Source organism: Euprymna scolopes, chromosome 8 (assembly GCF_053919585.1).
Source record: "Euprymna scolopes isolate OS-2025 chromosome 8, ASM5391958v1, whole genome shotgun sequence".
NCBI classification, from domain to species: domain Eukaryota; kingdom Metazoa; phylum Mollusca; class Cephalopoda; order Sepiida; family Sepiolidae; genus Euprymna; species Euprymna scolopes.
Window position 1 is genome coordinate 162,116,004 of NC_136489.1, and position 26,133 is coordinate 162,142,136.

Below are 26,133 nucleotides of genomic sequence, written 5' to 3' on the forward strand. Positions count from 1 at the left end.
TATTTTATTTTGTAAATAAATAAATCTATTTTATTTTGTAAATAAATAAATCTATTTTATTTTGTAAATAAATAAATCTATTTTATTTTGTAAATAAATAAATCTATTTTATTTTGTAAATAAATAAATCTATTCTATTTTGTAAATAAATAAATCTATTTTATTTTGTAAATAAATAAATCTATTTTATTTTGTAAATAAATAAATCTATTTTATTTTGTAAATAAATAAATCTATTTTATTTTGTAAATAAATAAATTTATTCTATTTTGTAAATAAATAAATAAATCTATTCTATTTTGTAAATAAATAAATCTATTCTATTTTGTAAATAAATAAATCTATTTTATTTTGTAAATAAATAAATCTATTTTATTTTGTAAATAAATAAATCTATTTTATTTTGTAAATAAATAAATCTATTTTATTTTGTAAATAAATAAATCTATTTTATTATGTAAATAAATAAATCTATTCTATTTTGTAAATAAATAAATAAATCTTTTTTATTTTGTAAATAAATAAATCTATTTTATTTTGTAAATAAATAAATCTATTTTATTTTGTAAATAAATAAATCTATTCTATTTTGTAAATAAATAAATCTATTTTATTTTGTAAATAAATAAATCTATTTTATTTTGTAAATAAATAAATCTATTTTATTTTGTAAATAAATAAATCTATTTTATTTTGAAAATAAATAAATCTATTTTATTTTGTAAATAAATAAATTTATTCAATTTTGTAAATAAATAAATAAATCTATTTTATTTTGTAAATAAATAAATCTATTTTATTTTGTAAATAAATAAATCTATTTTATTTTGTAAATAAATAAATCTATTCTATTTTGTAAATAAATAAATCTATTTTATTTTGTAAATAAATAAATCTATTTTATTTTGTAAATAAATAAATCTATTTTATTTTGTAAATAAATAAATCTATTTTATTTTGTAAATAAATAAATCTATTTTATTTTGTAAATAAATAAATCTATTTTATTTTGTAAATAAATAAATCTATTTTATTTTGTAAATAAATAAATCTATTTTATTTTGTAAATAAATAAATCTATTTTATTTTGTAAATAAATAAATCTATTCTATTTTGTAAATAAATAAATCTATTCTATTTTGTAAATAAATAAATCTATTTTATTTTGTAAATAAATAAATCTATTTTATTTTGTAAATAAATAAATCTATTTTATTTTGTAAATAAATAAATCTATTTTATTTTGTAAATAAATAAATTTATTCTATTTTGTAAATAAATAAATAAATCTATTTTATTTTGCAAATAAATAAATCTATTTTATTTTGTAAATAAATAAATAAATCTATTTTATTTTGTAAATAAATAAATCTATTCTATTTTGTAAATAAATAAATCTATTTTATTTTGTAAATAAATAAATCTATTCTATTTTGTAAATAAATAAATCTATTCTATTTTGTAAATAAAGAAATAAATCTATTTTATTTTGTAAATAAATAAATCTATTTTATTTTGTAAATAAATAAATCTATTTTATTTTGTAAATAAATAAATCTATTCTATTTTGTAAATAAATAAATCTATTTTATTTTGTAAATAAATAAATCTATTTTATTTTGTAAATAAATAAATCTATTTTATTTTGTAAATAAATAAATCTATTCTATTTTGTAAATAAATAAATCTATTTTATTTTGTAAATAAATAAATCTATTCTATTTTGTAAATAAATAAATCTATTTTATTTTGTAAATAAATAAATCTATTCTATTTTGTAAATAAATAAATCTATTCTATTTTATTTTGTAAATAAATAAATCTATTGTATTTTGTAAATAAATAAATCTATTTTATTTTGTAAATAAATACATCTATTTTATTTTGTAAATAAATAAATCTATTTTATTTTGTAAATAAATACATCTATTTTATTTTGTAAATAAATACATCTATTTTATTTTGTAAATAAATAAATCTATTTTATTTTGTAAATAAATAAATCTATTTTATTTTGTAAATAAATACATCTATTTTATTTTGTAAATAAATAAATCTATTTTATTTTGTAAATAAATAAATCTATTTTATTTTGTAAATAAATAAATCTATTTTATTTTGTAAATAAATAAATCTATTCTATTTTGTAAATAAATAAATCTATTTTATTTTGTAAATAAATAAATCTATTTTATTTTGTAAATAAATAAATCTATTCTATTTTGTAAATAAATAAATCTATTTTATTTTGTAAATAAATAAATCTATTTTATTTTGTAAATAAATAAATCTATTTTATTTTGTAAATAAATAAATCTATTCTATTTTGTAAATAAATAAATCTATTCTCCATAAACAAAATCAATCTTGGTTGCAAATAAATAATATAACTATCTATTATCATTTATTTATTTTTTTAATAGAAATATCCAAAGATTAATTAAAGTTGTGTACATATATGAAAAACGCACTCTTAGTCACAAAAATCTGCTTGAATGTGCTAAGGTGAAGGTTAAACAGGTGTCACCCAAAATTTGTTCTTTTCTAAGTGAATTCAATCAGGGTCCTTATTCCCTACTTCATCCAAGATTTGTAATCAATACTTAATTGACATCTCATTCAATACCAACTCTTTCACTGCATGTTAATCTGATAAATGTCATGCGATAATCAATACATGTCCAGTTATTTCTGCCGGAACACCTAACTTTGTGTATTCAATAAGTTTCCAGACATTTTTTGCGTGGGCAATTCTATTGATAAGTACACACACGAAACTCTAGTCCCCTTCGAAGTAATCTCCTCCGGATGCAATGCACTTGTTGTAATGTTCCAAAAACTTCTGGAAGGCCCAATGGAAGTCCTTATGTGTGAGCGTGTCAATGACCCATATCACAACCTCTTTCATCTCCTTGTCCCATAACGACAACCTCTAATATTTCCTAGAACTTAGAGAATAACCAAAAGAGCAAGGTCTGGACGATAGGGAAGGTGAGGAGATGTTTTGATGCTCATCACAACATCTTTTTTTCTGATCTTCTCTGAGCACCTTTGGGACAAACTTCATGCAAATCTTCCGAATCTTCAGTTCCTTGCATACAGTCCCCACACTGACATCAAACCGTGCACTTATTGTCTCTATAGACACACCACAGTCTTTATCCATGAAATTCTTTATTTGGCCAATCAACTCTGGTGTTCTGACCTCCTTACTCCTCCCACACCTCTCATCATCACTCACAGACTTCTTGCCTTTCTTGAATATCTTATGCCACTCAAAAACTGACGCTCAATTAATACAAGATGGTCCAAAAGCATTCTGAAGTATTCCATACGTTTTTTTGTAGCATTTTTTTTCCCCCCAGTTTAAAACAATTTTATTGCATATTGTATCTTTTAAAGTGTCCTCACATCCAGATTGCATTTTTGCAATTCACCAGCTGTGACAATCAAGCTTTAATAGGATGTATTCCAATTCCTGTTGTAGCTGTTCATTTGATCCTGAAATCATAATAATTGGTCAAAACAATTTTAAATGCTTGTACAAAAAAAAGTCTGAAAACTTATTGGAGGCATTGCTTTACAAATTAACAAGAAAAAATTAGTGAAAGCAAAAGTGACACAATTTCAGGATTATTGTTACAACCTGCACATCAATAAAGTCGTGCTGTGCAGCTTTGAAAATATAAATAATAAAAAAAAAAATTTGATAAAAACAAAACTCCGAAAATCTTTTTATAAAAAATTTATTTTAAGAAAAAAAAAAAAAAATGGGAGAATATTCATTTATTTACAGATCAACAAAAAGTATCTTCTGACAGTGGGAGACTCATCCAACCATCATCCGAGGAGCAATACTCATAGACATGAGTTCCTGGAACAACAGTTTGCACGCATACGGCATTCGCATCTGGGAAATCTGCAAAAATACGGAAACATTTCATATTTAAAAATTCAAAAGTTGGATTTATCAATTAAAAAAAACAAATGAAGCATGCATGGTCCCCCGTGGATGCACAGTGAACGAGGAATAAAAAAAATGACTAAGTTCAGCACCCACCCCCCATTTAGCCCAAAAAGTCGCCAAGGCCTTAACATATTTGAGTTCAGCACCATGTAAAACTGCTAAATAGACATACACAGCATATTTTGGACAAATATGGTAAATTAGTCTCAAAAATGGAATGTTTTCATTAGCCCTAAGAGTGCATTGGACAAACCCAAGAGTTATTGCGAAGTATAGACAAACAAAATTATATAGAAATCTGTTAGTTACAACTTTTCAGAAAGTTTTATAAAAATTCAAGGCATCAATTTTTTTTAATAAGCACAAAAGTGTCAATTTTAGCCATTTTAACTCGAAAGGTACCCTTAGGGGCAACCGGAGTTTTCCCGGAAAATCCGTTCTGTTACTTTTTTTTTTACTCATATCATGTTTAATGTTTGTGCAAGATTTCAAAAAATTCCAAGGCGCAGTCATTGAGAAAAGTGCAGACGGACAAGGGTGAATTTAAAGTTCCACCCTCGTTTTGTCGGGGGACCAAAAAAATAGTTGAATTATCTCCAGCCTGGATACCCCACATTTCCTTTTGAACGTTATCGAAACTAATGAAAATTTGATGGCCGATCAGGACAATGGTTTGTTTATGATCCCTAAATGTGTTGGAAATTATACTTATATTAAGAGAAACAGATGCAATTTAAATGATTTTGTTTAACCTAAAATCACAAATGAAAAGAGGTTGGATGTTAAGCAAGTAGAAAAATCATGAATGAAAAAGTTTCAGCATTATAAAATGTACAAAAAATAAAAAATAAATAAATAAATAAAATGCACAAAAAATAAAAAAATATAAAATGTACAAAAAAAAATATAAAAAAAATATAAAAAAATTATAAAGTGTACAAAAACATATTAAAAAAATATAAAAAAATATAAAATGTACAAAAAAATGTACAAAAAAAAATATAAAAATAAAAAAATTATAAAATGTACAAAAAGAAAATTAAAAAAATAAAATGTACAAAAAAATATTAAAAAAATATAAAAAGAAATTATAAAATGTACAAAAAAATATAACAAAAAATATAAAATGTACAAAAGAAAAATATTAAAAAAAATTATAAAATGTACAAAAAAAAATATAAAATGTACAAAAAAAAAAAAAATCAAGTATCAGTTAAATAAAGTTATATTTCTTTTGAAGAGTTTAAATGAGAATTATTTCCTTATCATGTTGCTGACGTTGGAATAACAAAGGTGATGACAAACCAGTGAAGCATATTTATCCATAGATTAAAACAAAACTTTCTATTATGTCGAACATCCAACCATACCAACATTTGCAGATCTAGTCATTTTACCAAGTTTTAGAAAATATCTATTCACTGAACAAGAACAAATTAAGTTAAGGATATGGGTACTTGTACAGTTTAATGAAGACATTAAAAAAATGAAAATATTGAAAAAAAAAAAAACAAAAAAAAAAAAACAAACTTATATTGTATGTACCCGTTATGGAATGAACTTCTCCAAAAAAAACATTCCGCTTAATTTGATCAAGTAGTTTTTTTTTTTTTTTTTTACAGCGGAAAATCAAATTTTAATGAGATTAATCGTATCCTGCCATTTTACCTATTTCGCACACGAGGAGGGGGGGCAGTGCCTTTAAACAAAAACGTGATTAACAAAGGACAAAATCAAAAATGGATTTAAAATAAAAAAAAGTGAAAAAAAAAACAAAACAAAAAAAAACTAAAATATTTATCTAGGTATTTTTTTCTGTCCATGTTTCAAAATAATCTTGTTAAATTTTGACAAACTTTGAGCGGTGAATGGAGTTATCTCCCTTCCCCTCCCCCCATCCTCGTGCACGAAATAAACAAGATGCCAGGATACAATTGACCTCATTAAAATTGGATTTTGCTTTGTGTAATAAAAAAAAAAAAAATTTCCAGAGAACTTCATTCCATAACGAGTACATACAATATAACTTTTTTTTTTTTTAATATTTTCATTTTTTTGAATGTCTTGATTAAACCGTACAAGTATCGAGATATGAAAATGTCTTGCAGAATTTGATCATGCACACAACATAAATGCCAACAACATTTAATTATGTAATGAAAAGTTGAGTAAAGACAATAAACGCAGTATGATGAAATGAGTAAAGGCATTTTTTAAATTGTAGTACAATTATAACCCGACTTGAATCTACACCCACTCCACATCGATTTATGAACGCAAATCCATTCATAAGCTAAAGATTTCTAAAATTTGAAAACTTTCTTCTTTCCAGGATTTATGTAAAACCTCATTTTATTTTTTAACGAAATAATCTGCAATTGTTGGAGGAGACTTACCTGCGTTTTATTCTTGCAGCCTCTGCATTCAAATGTTTGGTTTCTCAAATTGGCAATGCAGACCAAGCCGCACAAGTTGCAAACATGTACACGGTAGGGATCAGAAACTTCAAATAACCTTTCTCGCAGAAACTGTGCGGCACCGTGTGCAATCTGGCAATCCCGTTCCATCTCTCCGAAACGTAGACCACCATCACTGTGAGGATGAAGGAAGAAATGAAAACAAAAACAGGCGTTAAAGCAATAAACAAAACATTTAAATTTGATTTTTGATCGCCCGCAGAACATCACGTGCGCTTTGTAGAGAAAATACTGTATTGAAAAGACGGATATTAATAATTTACGGGTCCGAAAAAGAAAAAAAAAATCTACAAACAGAAAAACTTTGGCCAGGGATTGAACTTGTGCCTAAGACCAGAGACTGATTTTTGTTGGCTTTGATTTTACCATTGGCCTATAGAGAATTTCATGGTTAGTGAATCACCTTCCCCTTTTGCAGGCCGACTTGTTGAATACGACGTTAGCTTTGATGAAATCATTATGATAAAAATTAATTTAAAGGATTTATAATTTTAAATACAGATGGTGCTAAGATAAAGTTATTAAAAAGTATTCAAATGAAGAAATCTGGAATTAGAATATGATTGCATTTGTGTAGCCATGCAACAAAGTAGTCGTGTATTTCTATAATAATTATAAAGCTCTATTATGTATTGAGCACTATTCAAATACTGGAAAATATCCTAAAATATTTTTTTATATTGTATATCTGTTGATAAAATTGAAAGTCAATTTTCTTTTCTAATTTGTAATCATACAAAATAGAAAAAAAAATAAGAGATAAAAATTCTGGTTTCAGCGCGATATAATGACTGGAAAGTATGGGATTCTGGTTTGAAAACACGGATAGAAAAGCAACACATTCAATCAAGTTATTGTATACAATCGTTTATAATTTGAATTATCAATATTAAACTAGCAGGGAAACTCGACGTTGCCTGGGATTAAATGATGACGAATGAACACTGCCATATTTTTATTGTCATCGAAATCGGTGAAATCGCCCATTTTTCAATCAAATTTATTGATTTCCTACTCTAGTTGGGGGCACATGGTAGTGCACCGGGAGAAAGCTTCACATGCCCCCCCCCCCCGCAGTAACTTAGTCTACAATACATTGTAGTTTACATTGCACTGTAGAGAACCTACTGTGGATTTTATACAAATTTCTTTTACATATAATGGCTTTAATTAAAGTTTAAAATGAAAAAGTCAAGTATCATGGTTCATTTGTGCTTTAAACAGAAACATTCATTTTGACTATGCTCCTGTTTTATCAAAGACACTACAGTTGATTTTATATGTCGGATCTTTCTTTTTTTTTCATTTTTCTTAAACTTTTTCTTCTAGGGGATGGGACATCCAACCAGATGTCTGACATTTCAGTTTGTGTGGTGGTAAAACTTCTCAAATGCACTTGTGATGTTAGGCTGTGTAAGGTGTTAACTTTCATCAAAATCGTCTGCTCTTTTTTCATCAGATTATTTTGATTGGTTGTTTGGTTATTTTTGTTTTACGGCATATCAACCCATTTTCAGGTCATTTAATGCCGAATCCAAAGATTTTGAAGAAAAATTTTTTTAATAGAATATATTTGTTGTTTTCACGTCGGTTTCTATTCAACCCATAGTTGGGACCCTAACAGGTACTACCACTCCGGGTCAGAGTGGACATGGAAGCAATGATAAATAAAGGGTGGCTCCACACTCCCCAAAGCTCGCAAGCTGGGGCCTCACCACTGGATATAGTTTAAGGTCATATCCAGGACCAGGTTATTTGGATTATCGATACTTATTGAAGACATTCCAATACGAAACCTATCTAAGAACATTGCCAGGCTCATAGAGTACCTTTCTGTGAAATTTTATCAAAATAAGTCCAGCCGTTTTGGAGTCCATAGGGAACAAACTAACAAAGTTCCTTTTATATAATAGTAGAGACAACCAAAACAGGTTGACAAAACTGACAAACAAAATAACACAATGATTTAATTAAAACTTTTTTTTACAAAATCAGTTTGAAATATTTTTTTTTTCAAAAGAATTCAAACCAAAGTACAACACTTTTTTGAAAAATATGGCAGCCATTAAAAAAAAAAAAAAAAGCAATATTTTTCAAGATGCAATGGGAGAATCTCAGAACTTACCGAGATCTTCCTTCCATAGGTTGTCTGTTCATAATCTGCAAAGGTCCTCGAGCACGGGAATGGATTTTGTCATCCACCATATGTTTTAAACGTTGGTAGTAGGTGGGACCCAAGAAAACCTGGGCATTCAATTTCCTTCCAGTGTGACCATTATAAAGAATCTGTAAAAAAAAACAAAAAAAGAAACCGATTCATTTCAACTGAAGAAATTAAAAGCATAAACAAAATAAAATTAAATCGGTTGATTAAGACGCAGAAAGAATTCAGTTTCAAACGATTAACATAATTTAAAAAAAAATTGTCATTTCAAATATTAAATTTTAATTCAAGATCTTCATTATATTAAGCCATTAAAGAGACAATGTATTTTGCTATTTTGTCAATTTTTTAAATTTATATTTCAAATCAACATCTAGGTGAAAATTTTTAACATTTTTCAACTTTAAATATCGATTTCTATAAATACATTTGGTCATGTCACTAAATATGATTTGCAGGTGATTTTATAAAAATAAGGCATTCAAAATATTTCTTATCTTAAATGTTTTTACATGATGAGTCATTTTGTGTAAAACATTTATTTTATCAATTTTACATGATGAGTCATTTTGTGTAAAACATTTATTTTATCAATTTTACATGATGAGTCATTTTGTGTAAAACATTTATTTTATCAATTTTACATGATGAGTCATTTTGTGTAAAACATTTATTTTATCAATTTTAAATGATGAGTCATTTTGTGTAAAACATTTATTTTATCAATTTTACATGATGAGTCATTTTGTGTAAAACATTTATTTTATCAATTTTACATGATGAGTCATTTTGTGTAAAACATTTATTTTATCAATTTTACATGATGAGTCATTTTGTGTAAAACATTTATTTTATCAATTTTACATGATGAGTCATTTTGTGTAAAACATTTATTTTATCAATTTTACATGATGAGTCATTTTGTGTAAAACATTTATTTTATCAATTTTACATGATGAGTCATTTTGTGTAAAACATTTATTTTATCAATTTTACATGATGAGTCATTTTGTGTAAAACATTTATTTTATCAATTTTACATGATGAGTCATTTTGTGTAAAACATTTATTTTATTAATTTTACATGATGAGTCATTTTGTGTAAAACATTTATTTTATTAATTTTACATGATGAGTCATTTTGTGTAAAACATTTATTTTATTAATTTTACATGATGAGTCATTTTGTGTAAAACATTTATTTTATTAATTTTACATGATGAGTCATTTTGTGTAAAACATTTATTTTATCAATTTTACATGATGAGTCATTTTGTGTAAAACATTTATTTTATTAATTTTACATGATGAGTCATTTTGTGTAAAACATTTACTTTATCAATTTTACATGATGAGTCATTTTATGTAAAACATTTATTTTATTAATTTTACATGATGAGTCATTTTGTGTAAAACATTTATTTTATTAATTTTACATGATGAGTCATTTTGTGTAAAACATTTATTTTATTAATTTTACATGATGAGTCATTTTGTGTAAAACATTTATTTTATTAATTTTACATGATGAGTCATTTTGTGTAAAACATTTATTTTATCAATTTTACATGATGAGTCATTTTGTGTAAAACATTTATTTTATTAATTTTACATGATGAGTCATTTTGTGTAAAACATTTATTTTATCAATTTTACATGATGAGTCATTTTGTGTAAAACATTTATTTTATTAATTTTACATGATGAGTCATTTTGTGTAAAACATTTATTTTATCAATTTTACATGATGAGTCATTTTGTGTAAAACATTTATTTTATCAATTTTACATGATGAGTCATTTTGTGTAAAACATTTATTTTATCAATTTTACATGATGAGTCATTTTGTGTAAAACATTTATTTTATCAATTTTACATGATGAGTCATTTTGTGTAAAACATTTATTTTATTAATTTTACATGATGAGTCATTTTGTGTAAAACATTTATTTTATTAATTTTACATGATGAGTCATTTTGTGTAAAACATTTATTTTATTAATTTTACATGATGAGTCATTTTGTGTAAAACATTTATTTTATCAATTTTACATGATGAGTCATTTTGTGTAAAACATTTATTTTATTAATTTTACATGATGAGTCATTTTGTGTAAAACATTTATTTTATCAATTTTACATGATGAGTCATTTTGTGTAAAACATTTATTTTATTAATTTTACATGATGAGTCATTTTGTGTAAAACATTTATTTTATCAATTTTACATGATGAGTCATTTTGTGTAAAACATTTATTTTATCAATTTTACATGATGAGTCATTTTGTGTAAAACATTTATTTTATTAATTTTACATGATGAGTCATTTTGTGTAAAACATTTATTTTATTAATTTTACATGATGAGTCATTTTGTGTAAAACATTTATTTTATCAATTTTACATGATGAGTCATTTTGTGTAAAACATTTATTTTATTAATTTTACATGATGAGTCATTTTGTGTAAAACATTTATTTTATCAATTTTACATGATGAGTCATTTTATGTAAAACATTTATTTTATCAATTTTACATGATGAGTCATTTTGTGTAAAACATTTATTTTATCAATTTTACATGATGAGTCATTTTGTGTAAAACATTTATTTTATCAATTTTACATGATGAGTCATTTTGTGTAAAACATTTATTTTATCAATTTTACATGATGAGTCATTTTGTGTAAAACATTTATTTTATCAATTTTACATGATGAGTCATTTTGTGTAAAACATTTATTTTATTAATTTTACATGATGAGTCATTTTGTGTAAAACATTTATTTTACCAATTTTACATGATGAGTCATTTTGTGTAAAACATTTATTTTATCAATTTTACATGATGAGTCATTTTGTGTAAAACATTTATTTTATCAATTTTACATGATGAGTCATTTTGTGTAAAACATTTATTTTATCAATTTTACATGATGAGTCATTTTGTGTAAAACATTTATTTTATTAATTTTACATGATGAGTCATTTTGTGTAAAACATTTATTTTATCAATTTTACATGATGAGTCATTTTGTGTAAAACATTTATTTTATTAATTTTACATGATGAGTCATTTTGTGTAAAACATTTATTTTACCAATTTTACATGATGAGTCATTTTGTGTAAAACATTTATTTTACCAATTTTACATGATGAGTCATTTTGTGTAAAACATTTATTTTATCAATTTTACATGATGAGTCATTTTGTGTAAAACATTTATTTTATCAATTTTACATGATGAGTCATTTTGTGTAAAACATTTATTTTATCAATTTTACATGATGAGTCATTTTGTGTAAAACATTTATTTTATTAATTTTACATGATGAGTCATTTTGTGTAAAACATTTATTTTATCAATTTTACATGATGAGTCATTTTGTGTAAAACATTTATTTTATTAATTTTACATGATGAGTCATTTTGTGTAAAACATTTATTTTACCAATTTTACATGATGAGTCATTTTGTGTAAAACATTTATTTTATCAATTTTACATGATGAGTCATTTTGTGTAAAACATTTATTTTATCAATTTTACATGATGAGTCATTTTGTGTAAAACATTTATTTTATCAATTTTACATGATGAGTCATTTTGTGTAAAACATTTATTTTATTAATTTTACATGATGAGTCATTTTGTGTAAAACATTTATTTTATTAATTTTACATGATGAGTCATTTTGTGTAAAACATTTATTTTACCAATTTTACATGATGAGTCATTTTGTGTAAAACATTTATTTTATCAATTTTACATGATGAGTCATTTTGTGTAAAACATTTATTTTATCAATTTTACATGATGAGTCATTTTGTGTAAAACATTTATTTTATCAATTTTACATGATGAGTCATTTTGTGTAAAACATTTATTTTATCAATTTTACATGATGAGTCATTTTGTGTAAAACATTTATTTTATCAATTTTACATGATGAGTCATTTTGTGTAAAACATTTATTTTATTAATTTTACATGATGAGTCATTTTGTGTAAAACATTTATTTTATTAATTTTACATGATGAGTCATTTTGTGTAAAACATTTATTTTACCAATTTTACATGATGAGTCATTTTGTGTAAAACATTTATTTTATCAATTTTACATGATGAGTCATTTTGTGTAAAACATTTATTTTATCAATTTTACATGATGAGTCATTTTGTGTAAAACATTTATTTTATCAATTTTACATGATGAGTCATTTTGTGTAAAACATTTATTTTATTAATTTTACATGATGAGTCATTTTGTGTAAAACATTTATTTTATTAATTTTACATGATGAGTCATTTTGTGTAAAACATTTATTTTATTAATTTTACATGATGAGTCATTTTGTGTAAAACATTCTACCCATATAAACCAGAGAATTGCACGATTAAAATGTGTAGACATTTTAATCTCGTAAGAATCAAGATGGCTGCCATCAGCACTTTCATAGAGCATGAAGTAGGCTTGACCTTGCGATCAAAAACCAAGATCAAGTGAAATGGAATGAACTGAGGCAAAGCTGACTAGTCAGAACATGACAATTTAAACAATTTATTTTTACTTATGTAGAATAAATGCAAGAAAAAAAAAACATGAAAAATAATTTAAACAACTTTTAAACAATTTTTTTTTTTTTTATACTAGTCTGGATGCTCCGGGTGTTTGGAGGTGTGTGTTGAGAAAAAAAAAAAAGGGGTAATAGGCAGGCTCAAATCCATACTGTGAAGAAAGAAAAGAATGTGAAAAAAAAAAAAAAAAAAAAAAAAAAAAGTGACGTCTTTGCTGTTGCGTCCATCGCCAAACCGGAAGTGACGAATGTTTAAATTAAGGCTAGTCAATCGAAAAGAGGGGATGACTTTCGTCGGCGAAAAAAGCTACCCCATCCCTGTAGAAAATTACCCAGTTGAGGATGAAGGAATTAATGTTTGTAGCCAATTTTTTGATATTTGTCGTCCGAAGGGTGTAGCTCCAAAACGATACCGATCTTGTGAAAATCCGTCACCTCTGTCAAAAGTTTTAGGCAGACATACATACACTTAACCAAACAGGTGAGATTTATATTATAGATTACTTTTTTTTTTTTTTTTTTTTTTTTAAATAATTTAGAACGACAAATAATTTAAACATCTTTTAGACAACTTTTTTTTCAGAATGAACCAAAGCAAAGCTGACTAGTAAGAACATGACAAATAAAACAACTATATTTAAATTAATCATTTAATATTTAAGATACAAATCATTTTGAATGCCTTATTTTTCTTGGATCACCCACAAACCCGATTTAAGTGGCATTACCTATGTCATTATATTATTATTTGTGGTCAAATTTATTTTACTTCAGTCGAAGTTCTCAGAAATCAAGTGGCCCACAACCTGGGGCTAACACTTGAACTCTATATGAGATACATAGATATTCGACTGTTCCATTTAAGTTCTTTATCTCTCAAACACTGAGTTAGTAAAGAAATTGAGAACATAATTTTCTTCTCCCCAATTAATCATTTTTATACGTTGTAGTATATCTTTTATTTTGGTCTCATGGTCTTACTGGATTCCAGTACAAGAATTTATCTAGTCTGGTGGAGTATCCACCTTCGTGCTATTACTTGAGGTAATATCACTTAGAGAAGGTGCACCATTCATCGGAAAAGCTGTCGAGTAGCCGTAGTGATATTTGGGCAGCGAATACTATGTGATTTTGAATATTTGGTCAGGGTTTACTTTTATGGAAAAAGTATCCTCACGCCAGATTGTTCTGACAAACCCCTGTACAGAGAGACCTTAGACACTCGAGGATAGTGTCTAGTAGGCATTCAAGGTCTCTGTATATTTACAAATGTGTGGTCAACTAATGTTTGCATAAATAATTATTTATCATACCTAGTATATATTATACATATCAACATAAAATTAGATGCATTTTCAGTAGTTGCTTCTACAGTGCTCGATACCCAAGTAGAGCTCGATAGTAAATTTTGAAAATATATGTGGCAATTAAGCTATACAGGATTTTCTGCATTTCATCCTCGTGAATATTCATCAGGAAAAAAAATAAATTTTTTCTACTATTACCTACATATATATTACCCTTTTGACTTACCCTTCCATGTTGTACCTACTTTTAATTACTATTTACCATTTTATCATGTTCTTTCATTCTCATTCCAGATCTAAATGTCATTAAGCCAGTTTTCTTTCTATACTTGCATGATTCTGACCTTTCTCCTCTTGTGATGAAGGATTTAGAAATGCCATGGCCTAAAGGTGTTTTTCTTAAATTTACCCTTAAATTTTCCTTATTATTCCGATAATATAATAAAGTTATAAACTTTTATTCCTCACTTTTTATTTAATTTATTGCTCCTCTTAATAGTGTTGAGCTTTTTTTTTTTTTTTTTTTATCTTGATAAGTTTTACTTTGTTAAAGATTTACTTTTTGATAACACACACACACACATATATATATATATATATATATATATATATATATATATATATATATATATATATACACATACATGCACATCATATTTTGGGATAATTGCACCAACTAAAAAAAAGTGCTCTTTATAGGCATGGTTGCCAAAAGAGCACTTTTAGTTAGTTGGCACAATTACATTAAAGTCTGGTGTGTGTGTGTGTATACATACATACACACACACACACATATATATATATATATGTGTGTGTGTGTGTATGTATATATATATATATATATATATATATATATATATAATATAAAGCTAAACATCTGTATGTGTGTGTGTGTGTGTCTGGTCACGAATAGGCTCAATACCCAAGTAGAGCTCGATAGTAAATTTTGAAAATATATGTGGCAAGTTGTTAAATTTATATTTCAAATCAACATCTAGGTGAAAATTTTAATATGTTGTAAATGCCTATATGGTTGACTATTTAAAAAAAAACTGATTACATATAATGATAGAAGATGTATCGAGGATCAGGAATGGGTATGTTTGATCTGGCAGAACGGTAGTTCATAAAAATTGTGGGATCTGCATTCGGGCCGGCCCACAAAGTATGGAAATAAAAAAATGAAGAAAAAAAAAAAAAAAAAAACCTTTACAAAGGTTTTTGATATAGATGTACATACTACTTTTATAAGTATGTTTCAACTTAAATAGGGGTGGTATAATAAAATTGTGGGGTCTGCGTTCGCGCATGTACTCCATGGAAATATGGCACAAACTTTAACAAATATTTTGCTTAGGGTAAAATTTTTGAGTATCAAAACCTATCTCTTTACAACCCCCCTCTTTTTCATAATAACCTATCATACTTTCATCAATCACAGTCCATTTTCTGTAGGCTGTTTTTGAACCCAGTCAACGACGGATACTTCTGCTAGTATATATATATATTACTTTTAGGAATTTCATAGTCAGAATAAAAAAAATAAGAAAGATTTTAAAAGCCAATGGAATGGTAATTAAACATTATTTTATAGAATGTTAAAAATTAAAACAAAAATATATATAAAAAGCTGATATTGCTTAGCACACAAATCTTTTTATCATATTTGGTTTAATGCCCATTTTGCATGTTGGCATGGATAATTTAAAAGCAAAATTGACACCCAAACTGACCAATCTCTGGCCTAGTCTTTCTTTATCCCTCTTTTTCTCAAGTCCATTTTTATTAATTCTTCCAGGTTTCCCTTGTGAACTGGACATACTATTAAAACTGTTGACCCAAGAATTCTCATCTATCCTTTCAACGCGGCCATACCACCGAAGACTCCTGTTCTGCACACATACTCCCATACTTCACAACTGAAATAATTTTTTGTTCCTTTTCTCCCCATTAAAAAAAGACCCTGGTGTCTAACTGTCCTGTGGGAGGCATTATTAATAGGCACATCACCCCGTACTATCCAGGATAGAATGTTTGTTTCCTGTCTTTACGATTCACATTACACGTATCATTCTTATATTGTGTCTCCCTATGCAACGAATATGTTCATTAACCCGACTTCATTTCCATATATCACGACCACACTGCGTACGCATCCCTCATAAACTCTTCCCTTATCGAACACTGGTAATAGTGATGTACCCTATTTTGGGAGTAAATGAATTCTAACAGAACTACGAATAGAGTTACGACTACGAGACATGGTAATCATAGCCATAGACCTTCTGTAACATACATTTTGGTACTTCTGTAAATACATTCGTGTAAATAGATCGTTGTGTTGTCTTAATTATCATCGACCCTTCAAGGTCACAACAGGGGGAGAGAGAGAGAGGAGAGCAAGATTAGAGGTGGGAGGAAGGAAGAGATGTAATGAAATTTTGTGTTTTTATGAAGAGGAGGGAGTTTCTTTACCGTTCCTATATAATCTCTTATCTATTTAGGAGAGAAATGCCTATTTCTTTTATCAACTTATCAAGCCATATTTATCAAGGTCGTGACCGTCTAGTTAAATGTCTCTTTGTGGATATGTGAATTACATATAACACGAATACATACAATAATACATGACGCGAAGACGTACCTGGTTCTACTTAGCTGTAGAAGACTCTTAATCGATCATCTTGAGAGTTCATTCGGGCAACCAAACACAAACGCATGCCAAACGAACACAAGACGATGATTGTGGCTTTATATATATTTTATTCCACTCCACAGATATCATCTTAGCAGACTAGAGTGGACCAGCAATCTTGGCATGTGGACAAACCGTCGCCTCCTTTTTGAGGAGACCTTGATTCTCACATCTTGTTTCTTGCGTGTCTGGGAATCAACTCAACTAAAATTAACAAAATTTCCCCAAACCGGAACCTCTGGTACGTCAGATCCGGTCCTCCATCTACCTAGCTTCGGTGCAGCCGACCGGTCATTCCGTTTGACATACGTCACAACATTGACCCTTCAACCCTTCTGCACTTGCTGTGCTTGCTCAACTATCGTTTCCCACGATTCAACTCTGTTATTCTGCTAGATAGAGAAAATAGATATTAGATAAACCCAATTCTGAATAATTCTTTTCTAACCGGTGTTGCCCGGCGATCACATAAGAGAGAGAAAAAAGGAAGAAAAGTAACGTACATCCCTTTCTATTTTTGAAACGATAAGGCCTCCTTTTTCATTAGAAAATGAAGGATGCACAGTTACTGTATCGTTTTAGATTTTCATGTGCAGGATGTTCACGCAGCAGCATTAGTAAGCACGCAAAAAATGGTGACGCCAATATTTACCTCATTTCCTCTTAAATGGTAGCCATATTGTTGCAGCAGATTTGAAACTTTCTGTACATTCACGGAATCATTGAATGGCGTTGCATCACCAATCTCCCCTTTGTTGGCAGCCACCTTGCCTTGAAGGCATTCAATTAAATGGCCAATTGTCATACGGGAGGGGATAGCATGAGGGTTGACAATCAGATCGGGACTGATTCCTTCACATGTAAATGGCATATCCTGAGAAAAGAAAAGAAAAAGTCACAATTATAAAAGGAATCTTCAAATATCATATTAAAAGACATTTTATTGTATTTTTCTGATTTTCAAAATTTAATCACTGAAATTTTACTTAAAAAAAAAAAAAAAAAAAAAATGCATTTCAGAGTAGAACAGTACGTACTCCTCTGTCATGCCCAAATTAGTATAAATTCTAAAAAGTACAAAAAAAATGGTCCAGTAGAAAAATAATTATAAGTAAAAACAGAATTTTTCACAGTTGCAATTTTTCATTGTAAATTAACTTTTTAGAAAATCGAAATCAAAGGGAGATAACTGCTTTCTAAGTGGCTTTGCACATAATCTGATCGCATTATCTTTCAGGTTGGCCATCTTGCTTCTCGATATACTACACACTTCTTTCCGAAAATCCCCTTCTACTGGACCATTTATTATAATTTTTGGAATTTATACCGATTTCAATATATTTTTAACGATAATATACTGCAAAAACGTATACAAGTACCAATGATTTAACAACCCTTTTTTTTTTTTTAAATCTCAAAATTGTACACGAAATTTTATTTATTTTGTAGTTGATGTATTATGGGAAGTCTGCATATATTTAAACCAGATCTTTCATTAGATTTTGTAAGCAGGCAATATGTGGATGCATCAGCTTGCTGCAAATCAGAAAAGGCGTGTGTTTGTGCATGTTAAATAATATTGACAAAATAAATCATTAAAAATTATACCAGGCAATTGAACATTTGTAAAACAATGATTAAATTATAAAAAAAACAAACATAATAAACTTACCTCCTGTCTGTAAGTAATTCCGCAGGTTCCTTTCTGTCCATGTCGACTAGCAAATTTGTCTCCAATCTGTGGAGTTTTCACAGTACGCACACGGATTTTGCAAAATTTGAAACCTTCTTGATTAATAGTAACCATCACCTAAAAAAAAAAAAAAACAACAAAAAATACATGAGTAACAAAAAACTTTATAAAAAAAAAAGCCTTTAAGTTCATCTGCGTAAAATCAAAGTTAAACTTACCTAAAAAAATGACAAAGTATATTTAAGTTAAAACAGATTTGTAGCACATTTTTTTGTATTTGCATTAGTTTACTGAAATTTTGTTCATGAAATTTAGTTTTCTGAAATTTTGTTCATGAAATTTAGTTTTGTGAAATTTTGTTCATGTAATTTAGTTTTCTGAAATTTTGATTTATGAAATTAGTTTTGTGAAATTTTGATTCACAAAATTTAATTTTGTGAAATTGTATTTCATGAAATTTTAACTCAGCACCCTCCTCCACTATAAAAAAAGAAAAAAAAAAGTTTCTTTTAGAACGGAAAGAAAAATTTTAATCATTAAACTTCTGGTTGGTTGCAGTTATATTTTATTTTATTGTTTTTTCATTTTCTTTTTTTTTGTAATTAGTAAATATTTTTTGCTTTTTAGTGTTTTTAAATTTGATCATCGCTTGGCATATTCTGATGGTTTGTCAGCTTCTGCACAAATTTGGGTCAACATCATGAAGATCCGGTATGCAAAATGCAAAAGTATGCTTTTTTTTAGTTATCTGATGAACAGAAATTAGGATCTGGTAATGTGGGGTAATATGCTAATAAAATAAAAACAAACTTTTGAAGAATATCAAAAGAAAAAAGTTACCTGATCAATGATTCCAGTTTCACTTCTTCTCATGAAAACACTGGCATCTCTCTTAGCAAACCTGCGGACAGTGCCTTCGAGCTGGAACCATAAAATTTATACAGTTTAGAAAAAGTTTTATATATTTAAGATTTCAAATTATAACAGTATTTTGAGACCACAATAAATAAGTTACAAAGTTTCTTAAAATAATGTATTTCTAATCTAATTCCAATGTAAAACTAATTAAAAGTGTAAATCAGTGAACTGATGACTAATCTGAAATTGTTGGGAATAATTGTGTAGATAAGAAACCCAACATTTTGTATTCAAAACTAATATATTTCGACAGGTAACAACTTCTTCAGACCATATTTTATCACATAGGATTAGTGAATCTCTTGACAAAGGCTTCCTTTCTAGGGCAATTGCTCTTGACATATCAAAGGCCTTCGACAAAGTATGGCATAAGGGTCTACTTCACAAGATTTCCAGCTACTGTATAACTGGAAATGTTTTCTCAATCATTAAATCATTTCTCTCCGATAGGCTAGGAGTAGTAGTCGATGGACAAAAATCAGAGGCCTGCAGTATTAATGCTGGAGTCCCTCAAGGGTCAATCCTGGGCCCAACTCTCTTCCTGGTCTACATCAATGATCTCCCTAAACACATACTTAAATCATTCGTTGACATCTATGCTGATGACATGACCATCTACGGCAACACATCAAAGGCTGTAAATGACAAAGTTCTCTCTGATTCTCTCTCCTCGGATCTCAAGCGCGTGGTTCAGTGGGGGAAGACATGGCTGGTTACCTTTAATGCATCTAAAACCAAACTCCTATCCTTACATCATCAACGTTCTGATCCCCATCTGGCATCAATTGGGATGGATGACTCTCGTCTGGGAGAGGCCCCGTGTTTTGACAAGTTTCTGGATTTGACCTTTACTCCTCATCTGAAATGGAACACGTACATCAAGTCTGTTGCCAAGGTCGCTGGAAAGATGGTGGGATCCTTCTACCGCTCCAGAAGATATCTTACTACTGATGCAATTCTCTATCTATATAAAAGCCAAGTACGTCCAAGGATGGAATACTGCTGCCATATCTGGGCAGGAGCTGCTAAAAACAGCCTATCCTGCCTTGATAGAGTACAAAATAGACTTCGTGGCTTAGTGGGGGATGCCCTTTTCTCTACCCTGCAACCTCTCTCCCACAGAAGAGACGTTGCGAGCCTTTCCTTGTTTTATCGTTATTTCCATGGCAAGTGCTCGTCTGAACTCCAATCTCTGGTCCCCCCTCGCCAATCTTTCACAAAAAACACCCGTCTAGCTGAATCCACTGTGAAAAATTTCCCCCACTCTTTATCTGTGCCTAAATCAAAACGTGGATTCCATGAACAAAGCTTCTTTCTTAGAACTACACGCCTGTGGAACTCTGTTCCATCTGCCTGCTTCCCACCTGACTACAACTGGGATGTCTTCAAGTCCAACGTTAACAAATTCCTAATGAACCGCCCCCTTAAGTAAACACTTCATCAAATCTCCAGACTAACGTACTGTACTTGCAATAACCCTTATCCCTGAGTGGCTTCCGGGCCTTGATAAGTGGTGACCACCGTGTAAAAAAAAAATAAATAACAACAAGGGGAGACGATTCCAAATATTTCTCATATATTATATCTCCCCTGTTTTGGAAATAGGGTATGATTATGAATATCTCCAGTGGATATATATATATATAGAGATATATATATATATATATATATATATATATATATGCGTAGCCAAATTGAACACTGAAATGCTCATATGTTTCGTTCTTTAGGAAGAAACATGAAAATTTGCAGGCTTTTTGAGGATCATAATACTATTCTATGGTTAAAATTTTATGACAATTGGTAAAAAAGAACCTATATTTTCAAACCAATAGAATATGTATAAATTTGCCTACATCTGTATATATATATAGTGTCCTGGAAGGCAGTTTCAGTTTTGCTGCTTCGGTTGTCTCTCCTGTGGCCTGGCCAGGGCCACTAATAATATACTAGCAAGTTGTCCGGTCGTAACTAATACACATAAATATTATAACTAATACAGAAACTGAGACATGTGCATGCGAGTATCATGTTTTTTCAAAACAGTTCAATTCTTGTAAGTAAAAAGAAATACTTGAGCTGAGATCGAAATCAAAACCTAAAGACTGCGAGTCAAGCTTGTTATGATCCTTAAAAAAAAATGTTTAAAACCTTATTCTAAACATAAATGGTTTCAAACCTTATTCATAACATAAGCAATCTGTTATGAGAACGATCCATGCATGTAGTCATGAAACAGTAAATAGATAAAAATCTGATGACCCCCCCTCCCCCAAGTACTAATTTTCTAATTTTAACCCTGTAGTAGTGAAAACCTATTAAAATGTTTTCCATATGTCTGAATACCCACTATACCAAAGTTTAAGTCTGTAGATTGAAAATTGTCCTCAAACACATATTCTCACTTTTGTATATATATATATATATATATATATATATATATATATATATATATATATATAACTAGCAAATCTTATTGTGCATATATATCTGTATATTACACTCTGAGTGTATGTGTATATATAGATATACACACACACACAATTATATATAAATTGTGTTTTTTTTAATTTTGTAATTTAAATAAGAGAAATATATACTCTAATTAGTTTCGTAAACTTTAAACATTTGAATTTTTATGTAATTTGTTAAGAAAAGACAATTTTGATAAACATTCGGAACCTTACTTCGTTTTCACTCGGTGGTAGAGAAAGAGTTTTGCCAATAAGTACATCATCACCAGATACCCTGGTACCGGGAGCAATGATTCCGTCATCATCCAGTTTATCATAAATAGCATGTCGCATTCCTGGAAAATACATACACATTTTTAATAGAAAAAAGAAAATCCATATTGTAATCGATTAGTAAAAAGACCCCCCCCCCCCGGAATATTTTAGATACACACAAACAAACAAAAAAACAAAACAAAATGAAATCACAATTTTTCTTAAGAATGTTTTGTCAAAAATTCTAGATATAAACTTGAGATGAGCAAGATCATTGAAAACTAAGAAATGTATAAAGATCAGAAATAAACAAAATAATATAGCGTTATTATTTCAAATGTTATACAAAATCGAAACGGTTTTAGAAATATTAATCTTGAGTTTCATATCGTTATTTTTAATACGGATAAAATATAGTTAATGTGTGTGAAAAATACAGGAATTTAAATTCGTATCTGATTATTTTAGATCCAAACATTTTTCAACATTTGCTTGTTTTACAATTTTGCTACTGAACTTTTGAAAACTAGCATTTCTTGTCAATAAGCTGGTTAATTTTAATGCATCTAAAACCAAGCTTCTATCTTTATATCATCAATGCTCTGACCCTCATGTGGTATCCATTGAAATGGATAACTCATCTTGGGGAGGCTCCATGTTTTGACAAGCTTCTGACTTTTATTCCTGAGCTGAAAATGGTATATGTACATCAAATATGTTGCCAAGGTCGCTCCAGTAGATATCTCACTGCCGATGCAATTCTCTCCCTGTAGAAGAGCCAAGTACGTCCAAGGATGGAGTACTGCTGCCACATCTGAGCAGGAGCTGCTAGAAGACCATATCCTGCTTTGACAGAATAGACTTTGTAACGTAGTAGAGGATGCCATTTTCTTTTCCCTACAACCTCTTTCTCACAGAAGGGACGTTGTGATCCTGTCTCTGCTCTATCGTTATTTTCATGGCAAGTGCTCGTCTGAGCTCCAATCTATGGTCCTCCCTAGTCAAACTTTCATGGAAAATACCATAAACAAAGCTTCTTTCTTAGAACTGCACACATGTGGAACTCTCTTCCGTTTCCCTGTTTTCCAGCTGACTACAATTTGGTCGTCTTCAAGTCCAATGTAAACAAGTTCTTGATGAACCGTCCCCTTAAGCAATCCAAATTACCAAATTTCTACTACTAATGATTACTAAGAAATTATTCTATTGACTACAGTAAAATCATTAACCTTTATCCTTGAGTGACCTCCAGGCCTTGATAAATGGTGACTCCTTTGAAAAAAAAGGAAAAATTTTTCATCGTTGAAACAGAAGGAATTTGTTCCTTTCTTCCAATGAAGCACTATGATGGATCAATTTCAGCAAATCATCCGGGTGGCAGATGATCATGTACACACGTGTAGATAACATGTAGCAGCCGTACAAGTCATTTCAACGATGCTGCTCCCTTTTCTTATCACCTTCCTCATTTCCAGGGTGTAAAGTTGACAGCATACAATGATTTGGGTCTAACAAGTCTTGAAGGTTTATTTTCTGTACATAGTATATATACCCCAGACAAACCCGACAAGCAGCTAAATCCCACCCCTTCACAGTAGAGATCCCTAGGTGTAAGAAAGCCTTTTACTCCAATAGTTTCTTCCCCAGAACTGCTAGACTTTGGAACTCCCTTCCGTGATTCTGCTTTCCCAACTGTACTGACATGCAGAAGTTCAAGTGTAATGTGAACAGACATCTTGCTACTCATCTCCCTTCACAATACCACTGTCCCTGATAGTAACCCCCTACTTCAAAGTGGCACTGTGCCTTGTTTGGGGTGAAAATTGAATAAAAAATTTTTTTTAAAAAGTATGCATAATACCATGTCTTTCCTTTCATAAATGGAGGGAGCAGCTATCCCAAATATGGCCATCTTTCTTTGCGAAAGAGAAAGAATTTGTCACTGGTGAGTTCCTATCTGTGATAGGACACCCTGAACACGTAGCCCTAATTCTAATCCTTAACTTCTAATGAAATTTCACACTCTTCTGCATAATCTAACTTCATGTGGAGAATTCCGTTTTACAATTTACTATTATTCCCATCAACCTACATTCAATTTTCTAAAAAAATCATTTCGGAATATTTTATGTATTTAATCAAACATTTTTAGTGTTATAGTCCATGTTCACTCTAGAAGTGGAAGCCATGTTCAGTTTCGGAACAGTTTCCGATCGTTCGTTGTTCTACACAAGTCCTGGGAGGTGATTGGTTTGCAGTAGACAGTTCTCGAGTTGGAATCCACAGAGCAAAAGATTCTTCCCGTGTTGAAACGGAGAAAACATATGCGAAATTGCTACAGAAAGGTTTAATATTTATGGAGCAATTCTGGTTTCTGATTGGTTGGTAGCAGGACGTGAATTAATTCGATTCGTCAGTTCCTAGCAGCATCGTTTATAAATAGTCTCCCACTGTGTGGGATCATACCCCATTATACTTCAAAAATATTGCAACACTTCTGACAATTTTAGCTGAAAGGAAATCATCTTAAGAAACAATATAACAAAATTATCTTTTGTTTTATTCACTATTTTACAAAAAATTTGTACCCATCAAAATTTTTATATTTTCTAAAGACTAGGGACTGCTTGTGAATTTGATATTCTCATGAAACTTCTACTTTCGAAGGAAGCTGGTTTATTCCACCTAGTGTGAGTGCTGCTTTGGTATTGGTAAATATATTAAAATACGATTTTTTCACTTTCCTTTTTTTGTTTCGTTTTTAAATTTCAACAATGAAGTAGAAAGTGACGCCTTTGATACTGAAATAATGCGTTTGTTCTAGAAATGGTAAAATATTTATTTGGGACTGACAATTCTTTCGCCAAGAATGGAAGTTATTTTTCAAATTATCTCATAAGAAACAAAACTGAACACTGTTAATAAAACCGTTCAATAAAAAGGATAGGTTGTTTAAAAAATTGAAAAGCAGAAAACAAAATCTATCCAAAATATTCTCAATGTTATTAACAAACCTTGAACGAAATCTCTGGCAGGTTTTTCAAAGATTTCTTCTTGATCCATACCCTTTTTCGATTCTTGGTCTTTATAGGATCGGAAGAAAAATGACCTGGACAAAAGAAAATTATATATATAATGTGCAAGGTCTGAAAAGAATTATGAAAGAGACAATAAAAAATTTGGGCATTTGTACAGTTTAATCAAGACATTAAAAAAATGAAAATATCGAAAAAAGGTTATATTGTAAGTATCCGTTTTGAACTGAAGATCTCCGAAAAAATTTCCCTTAATTTGATCGTTTTTTTTTTTTTTACAATGGAAAAACACGTTTTTATGACAGCACGTTGAAGGTAGGCATTTTTGAATTTTTAAATTTTTGTTGGGATTTTTAGAACACGCCATGGGGAAATAACTCAATTTAAAGCGCCGACACTCCCTCCCCATCTTTAATACTAGCTTTTCTTCCTAAAAATCAAACCTTTTGCTCAATATCATAACAAATTGTTTTTTTTTCGATGTAAAAAAAATAAAAATAAATAAAAAATAAAAATAAAAAAACTTGAAATTAAGGGAAATTTTTTTTTTTGAAGAACTTAATTCCATAACG

General features: G+C 28.8%; 1 protein-coding gene across 1 annotated transcript in view; it reads right to left on the reverse strand.

Moving 5' to 3' along the window:
* Positions 1-3,730: 3,730 nt before the first annotated feature.
* The window catches only part of LOC145284009 (DNA-directed RNA polymerase II subunit RPB2), an 83,203-nt gene continuing 60,800 nt past the window's right edge, over positions 3,731-26,133 (reverse strand). The window contains exons 17-24 of the mRNA XM_080133100.1: positions 25,541-25,635; positions 22,485-22,606; positions 19,720-19,800; positions 18,859-18,996; positions 17,839-18,060; positions 8,570-8,730; positions 6,364-6,559; positions 3,731-3,919 (exon numbers count right to left, since the gene is read on the reverse strand). Of these exons, the coding sequence (XP_079989226.1) occupies positions 3,830-3,919; positions 6,364-6,559; positions 8,570-8,730; positions 17,839-18,060; positions 18,859-18,996; positions 19,720-19,800; positions 22,485-22,606; positions 25,541-25,635 (1,105 nt within the window). The 3' untranslated portion in view covers positions 3,731-3,829. The remainder of the gene's footprint in view (positions 3,920-6,363; positions 6,560-8,569; positions 8,731-17,838; positions 18,061-18,858; positions 18,997-19,719; positions 19,801-22,484; positions 22,607-25,540; positions 25,636-26,133) is intronic.